At 45.5% G+C, this 6,967-nt stretch overlaps 2 protein-coding genes across 2 annotated transcripts in view; both read right to left on the bottom strand.

Annotated features, from left to right (window-relative positions):
- The window catches only part of C922_01744 (hypothetical protein), a gene marked incomplete at both ends in the record, with an annotated part of 3,219 nt that extends 2,270 nt beyond the window's left edge, over nt 1–949 (bottom strand). The window contains one exon of the mRNA XM_008817347.1: nt 36–949. Coding sequence (XP_008815569.1) covers nt 36–949 — 914 coding nt within the window. The remainder of the gene's footprint in view (nt 1–35) is intronic.
- Nucleotides 950–4,417: 3,468 nt separating this feature from the next.
- Nucleotides 4,418–4,723, bottom strand: C922_01743 (hypothetical protein; the record flags this gene model as incomplete). The annotated part of the gene is made up of 1 exon (XM_008817346.1): nt 4,418–4,723. A coding segment is annotated over one exon (306 nt), but the record flags the coding sequence as incomplete, so codon positions are not given.
- Between the last annotated feature and the right edge of the window lie 2,244 nt (nt 4,724–6,967).

The following is a 6,967-nucleotide window of genomic DNA, read 5'->3' as shown; positions in this document are numbered from 1 at the left end:
CATCCTGTGCCTTCAATGTGGGCCCTGTTGTTGACCCTATCTTCTGGGGGGTCTTGCTGAATAATACGCTGGAACCAGCCTTCCATATTGTCAGTCTGTTTTGGTCTCGCTGTGAATAATCCCCACTACAGCTAAGAACGTCCTGATTTATTGTACATGCTCCCATACCCCCCAATTCCCAGCTGCCCTTATCAACTAATCCTGTTAATTCAAAAGGGGCTTCCCTCTTACAGCATTTATTCATCCCATAATATATACTCAACAGAAGCCCCAAACTACCATACCGTAGGCTCCCTCCCTCCGGGTTCTCGGGGAGCAGGTTCAGGAACTGGCCTAGTGATTTGATGTCCTTGGTGGTTTCACCTTGGTCTGGTTGTCGCGTGTTAATTTTTACCAAGGACCAGAGATTTTGGCATAATTCCTCTGTTCCTTGACTTACTTCTGGACCGCCCCTTCGGTTCCCTAGTAAGGCCCTTATTAAACAAGTCAATGCCACCAAGGCCCCTTGACCGGCTGCCTGTTGGTTCCAGGGAGATTGGATACCTTTATTTAAGGCGAGCTGCCAGTTTGCTTGCTCCCAAATTTCTACTTCTCCACTTGGAAGATCGGCCTTCACTCTTCTTAACCCTAAAGCTCCTGACACTATACACATGAGCAATTTCTTCCACTCATAGTGGTCAGATGATTTTCCTAATATTTCCTCTACCACCCTATGACTTGCATTACTCACTGCATGCCACTCCTTGCTTAGATCCCTCTTCTCGACTTCTGCGGCCCACTTCCCTAAAAACCCAGCCACTGCATGTGATCCGCTCCCAAATGTTCCAAGACAGAATGGCCTTCGGCTACCTCCGTCACAAGCTCCGGTGTCACCAGCTATAGGGCCTTCATACTCTTGGGTGGCTGGGCCGTTAATCCTCACTCGCCAGGGATCTTGATGCGGGTTCATTGGGCCGAGCCGTTCTTGCTCCTGCAGGAGTTTCCCCTCCTGGGTTCTGGTTCTAGTCGTCGTTGAAGATCAGGTAAGTAATTCTTCACTGTGCAGTTTCCTCCTCCTTTGGGTCAGATTCTATTCTTTACTTTAGCTTGTGTAAGTCATCACTTTTTAGGGGATCCCTCGTCTGGATATTCTTAACTGTCCTCAGTCTACAGCTTAAGATACTTGATGATTTCTTGCCTCTCCACCGCATTCTTCTGGGCCCTCTTTCCTGGTTCTTGGAGGCGTCCCCGAGTTACGGATCGCCCCTTGTCTACCTCCTGATGCTGAGGGGCTGGGTGTCCCCTATCTCCTGTCTCGGATAGGGTGTTATCACCCGATCTCTAATCTCTCCAGCTGCCGGGGTGTGATGAGGGGGATCAGTTACACCCGCACTATAAGCCGTCTCCCTTAGGGGTCCGCCTGTTCTATGATCTCTGATGTAACGTTCCTCCCCTTTCGGTTGCTCCTGAGTCATCCGACTCCAGGTCGTCTGTTGTGTGTCATGGTGTCGTTTGATCTCATCCTTTGTCACTTCTCCTCGATGTTTCTTACGAAATCTAACCCCTCCCTCCTAGATATTCTAGCAGCCTCTTCGGCCTGGGGGGGGGAATCAGCTCGCTACTCAGTTACTTCACTCGGCTTCGGTGATTTCTCATCGCAGGAATCTTTACCCGGCATTTCTTACGTCTTGGCTTATTTCTGTCCACGTCCTTCATAACTTTTTTGTTTTATACTCCCTGACGCTCTTAGACAATGAGTCTGTTCACCTCCTGCTGACTGCTCATGAAGACTTCACCGGCATGGCGTTCACATCTTAGTCAGATATCACACAAGCTCCCCAGGAGGTGGCCCTATACAGACTCCTCAGACGCTATCTTTGCCTCGGCGCAGAATCCACATCTTCTAGGATTGTCCCTGTTCTCTGGTGGGAGTCCTCCTTCGTGCTGGTTCAGGAGTGGAGATGCTCTTAACTTTGGGCATCCTTCGACTTTTTCTTGTCGTTCTTCAATTAGCCCCTGACGGAATTGAATCAGATGCGTCTCGGGCAATTGCCATCCTGTCCACAGTTTCGTGACTCGCATATTCTTCCTCCTCTTCTCTTCTCTTGTCTTGTCTTCAGCAGCTCCCGATGCTACTCTACGTCAGATTCTCACTTCTCGTCTGTCATATTCTCTCTTATCTGTTGTATCAGTGATGGCTGAGATTCGGGCTGCATGTGCCGATTCTTGGCCACATGTGCCTTCAAGCGGGGCTGTGTCCCTAACTAGGACTCACGGTCATTAGTCGTTATTTCAGAACTAGTCCATGGACGAGAATTTTGGGCGTTTCTCTCCCAGAAAGCTTCTCTTTGATTTTCTGTTTCGTATCTCCACTCCTCCTCTCGTTAATGGCGAAGGGGCTTTCGCCCTCCTCCGGACGCAGAGGTTACGTACGCATATTCCTTCGTCTTTCTTTTATCTATTTGAATTACCCCGGAGGTCCCCTATAAGCCCCCTCTCATGTCATGATGATATCCTCGTGGAGGCGCGCGTCTGGCAGTCTCTCAGTCTCTGCTATCTTTCTCTTACCTTTCCTGCTTAGTTTGTTGTCATCCCTCGGCTGAGCCAAGTGCTCCGCCTGTTAGGATGATCATTTCATCTAGGTTTACTCATATGTCCTAGATCCTTCCCCCCAAAACTCTCCCTTCCTGGTGGGGTTGTGCTCGGGGTTGAGAGTGCGTAGGTACCAGGGGGTCTACATGGCTTTCCTCTGGCGGGGGGGGGGGAATGCTCCCCTTTCATTACAAAGCTCACTTGACCTTCAGACACTCTAATCCTCTTCTCTCTTCTTCGATTTCCTTGAGCCGGGGAATCTTGTGATTTTTCCGCTGGTTGGCCTGTGGTTGCTTAATATATAGATTGCTCCTTTCCCCTTTAAACTGCTCTTCGATCCTCTGGTGGGTCGTTTCCTGCTGTGCCTGACTCCGTACAACTCATTTATTGGCTCTCGGCGGACGTCCTGTCTCATTCGTCCCCTATTCTTCTCATATTCCGTAATGATCCCTTGTCCGTCTACTGCTCCTGTCACGTCGGTGGCTCCTTCACCCCCCGGATGGTGCAGTCCTGTCCTGAAAATTTCACCCTCTGTGGGAATTCCTCCTTCAGGTTTGCCTTAAGTGTTCCTTGCACGTTTGATTTCCCTGGTTTTTTCTTTGTTGGAGTTCCTACGGATCCCTGGTGTTTTCTGTGATGCGGCTCCGGTTTCGTGAAGATTCATAGTCTTGTCCGGATAGTTGTGATCGTCTCGGAATTAGTGTCTCTTATCCTCCTCTTGGCTAGAGCTCCTTCCCGTCAGTGAGAGTCCAGTTTCTATCTTTCCCTTCACCCCTCGGTATGAAATCTGCCTCCGCCTCATCTGGTCTTCCTCACTTGCGATACGCCCCTCCTCTTCGTCTTTTGGAAGGAGGGGTGGTGTTCTGAAGAAACCCTTAGTCCGCCTGCTGGAGGATTCTCATTGTCTGCTCGAGATTGAACTCTCGTCGAACTTGGGGTGCTCTCTGGAGTTTTCAGTCCAACGTTCTGTCATACAGGAGAGGTTCTGACCTGCCGCCTTCAGCGTTATGGCGCCCTCTGATCCGAGGGTTTTAAGCTGTTGCTTCGGCTTGAGTCTCATGCCTTTTTCCGGATTTCTACTGCCTACTCCGCCTTACGCTCTGTTCTTGGGCTCTGGGTCCCTCTCCCCCACTTGAAATGATGGTTGAATTTGATGTTGGAATCCATGTTCCTGGTTGGGTGTCCATGCGAGATTCGGGACTTGGTGGGATTGTTCCCTTCTTCTTTGAAAGGGGGGGTAGAGCCGCCTTGGCCCTTTTTTTTCAGCGGGCTTGAGTCTTGTGTGATTTTTAATCCTCCTCATTTACCGAGAGGAGAGATCAGCTAGTGCTTTGAAGGTCGGGTGTGCTACTAGATCGGCTTTGGTAGCCCCTGGTCACTATTCTTTGGTCTAGTCCGTCTTGGCTCTAGAGAGAGGAGGAGCCTGATGAGTCGTCGGAAAAATCTTAGAGGAATATTATATCATCTGTCAACTGACTCCTCGGTTTAGACGATTTGAGGTTTCTTCTGAGTGGAGTTCCCATCTCCCCTGGAGTTTCTGAATTGCTCGGGCGTTCGTTCTAAGAATAATCACTCTTCCCACTTGTCAATTTCTGGGGACTCTCTTCCGCTTCTGATTCAAGCTGATTCTGTCTGGTCTGTTACTGTTTTACTTCTGTATTTGGGTATGTTCTCTTCAAGTTCACGTTTTCATTCGCCTCATGTTTCCCGAAATCACCCGTACTTTTGTACTTAGTTCGGGGGGTGGTCTTATCCTGGCCTTGGCTGGATTTTTGACTTTCCTGAGTCATGTGAGTTGCGGTCCTCAGGAACTGGTTCCGTCTTCTACTTTCCTTTACGAAGGACTCTAGATCTCTCGATGATTTCTTGTTTTGAAGACTCCGACTTCACTGGCCTTTTTTCCTTGGTTTGATTTTCGGCTGTCTAGACTCACTCTTCCTCTTATTCTTGCTGGTAATCGTTGATTCTCCCTTTCTAGCAGCTTCTGCCTTTTGGTCTGTTGTCCCCCTTCTCCTCGGCTCTGGAGCTTACACTTGTTGTTTTCCGCCAGTTCCGGAGTGGGTTCAGTCTTAGTTTCTACGCTCAGTTGTTGTAGGCGTCCCTTTGGGTCGTTATTTTTGATGGGGAGTTGACTGTTTCGTCTTAGTCTTGGCTGATATTTAGATTTGCTTTCTCAACGGATACTTAGTAGTCGGCTGATACGTTTTCTTGGGGTCCGTTCGGATAGTTATGTCTCTTTTTTTAGCAGGTTCTCTTCGCCTTTCCGAAGATTCCTCTTGGGATTGTTCACCTACGGTCAGTTCATCCTTAAATGGCCACTTGCTTCTGGGGATTTTGAGTTGTTTTCGGTTAGTTTAGTCTTATGTTACCCTTGAATCCGCCTGTTCTTTGTTGGGCGGGGAAATTCAGGTGTCTTGACTTGGGTGGCTTGTCTTAAAGTTCTTTATTTAACCTGGTGTAGTTGTCAGCTGTTCATTTCCGTTGTGGTTATTTTTTCTGGTTTAGTCTTTGTTGCGCGTTCTGGCTGCGGTTTGGCTCATTTTCTTTGGGGTTGTTCATAATCGGGACTATACTAGTCATCCAGATATGGCTCGTATGTTTGCCGTCAGATTTCACCCAACATTACAGAGAAGCTATTGCGTCCTTATCCAGTTGAGGCACGTGGGCGGGCAGGGATGTTATGATACTTTCTGTAGTGTCTTGATTTGATCTTCTGTCTTCAGATTCTGGTGCTGTTGGTTTTACCTTTTTTTCGATCCATAAGATCTTAGGTTCGGACTCCGGGTGAAAGTAATCGATTTTTTAGTAGTACTCGGCAATTTGTTTGAATCAGTCGAGGAGTTCGGATTTGTGTCAGTGATTTCCTCCTTTCCAATCTGTCTCAGAGCTAGATGATTCTGAGATATATTGGAGAGAACGGGCGTCGGTTTTTGTTTGCTAGTGATAACCCGGTTTTCCTGATTATGATTTGGGATACGCAGCAGGTCGAGGTCTTAGGGATCATCCTCTTGCAGTATCCTTTCTGCTCTGGATGGCTGATCAGCTCCTGATATGCTTGTCATGGCTCTGGTCCTGATTTATTCATCACCAGCTCAACATTCTGGTCCTAGAAGGCTGGGTTCGATTTTTTATTTCTTTCTGATTCTAATGTGTTTATCACTTGGCTGTATTTCCTATATATTAAACAATTTGTTCGTTTTCTCACTTGTCCTATTGGACATATTAATCTGCCGTCATGAGCCGAGGTTTAATAACATATTTTGTTGGGGAAGCATCTTCTTTGTTGGAGCTTCCTTTGATCGAGTTGTTAAGAAATGTGCTATTCCTACGTGATTATCAGATTCATTTGAGGAAATTGTATATATGACCTGTCATATGCGGGCTTTTATTACGAGGAAATAAAAAGAGTTAAGGACTAAACATCTGGCTTAGACGATTTTCTATAAATTATAAGTGCTGGTATAGGAACTGATTTTTTTTAGATCTTCTTTAGATTTCACCATCATTCCACAATTACTCCTTCAGTAACTTAATTACATGCTCCTGTTGTGGGCGAAACCTTTGTTTTGTTTTATGGACTAATTTAAATCTAATCCCGATTAGGATAGAACACTAAGCAGTCTTTTCCTATTATTTAGTAACTTTAGAACTCTACTAATTATTAATGTACATTCATATCATATAATACTTAGGGGCTGTCAGACACATTATTCTTTTGGGTTGTTGATTATATTACTTCCCCTTTCTCTTAGCTTAATTCGCTTAAGGCTTTTATGATAGATCGGGGATTCCATAATATTAGTTATATACCCTTATATCTTTTGATAAATAAGTAATTAGACCTTCTATAATGATTTCCTTAGTTAATACATTGGGAATCATAGGAAATATATCACGAGAGTCTTATTTTCTGTACTAGAAAAGGACATAGAATTGTAGATGTTCGTTCCTCTGATTTTTGTTGTTTAAATATTAGCCGGACGAGAGAAAGGAATAAACAAAGAATTTGAATAAATCCAATCTCTCACTATGCCGATAAAATCTCCTTGGAGGTTTGCTATATTAGTCTGTTCCTGTTTATCAATCCTAAAGACTAAGGTTTCTTGTAGGTAAGATTCCGTCCTCCAGAATTATTAAGCTTAAACTGACAGAACAAGATGGGAAGCTGAGATGAATTAGGAAATGAACCCTCTGTTAATACGTGTAAAAAATAAATAAAAAAATTCCATACCCTCGTAACATGCCCAGAGTTATCTTTTAGCTTAATCCATAGATATTTTATTCCTTAAGGAGATGATATATTTCTTAGGACTATTACTTTAGTGATAGAGAAGAATATTCCTATCACATTAATTACACTCTGGAGGGATTATTCTTGGGAGACAGTGACGGAATC

This window comes from Plasmodium inui (assembly GCF_000524495.1).
Source record: "Plasmodium inui San Antonio 1 unplaced genomic scaffold supercont1.6, whole genome shotgun sequence".
NCBI lineage: Eukaryota > Apicomplexa > Aconoidasida > Haemosporida > Plasmodiidae > Plasmodium > Plasmodium inui.
Note: the sequence above shows the minus strand (reverse complement) of the source record. Positions and strands in the feature narration are given on the sequence as shown.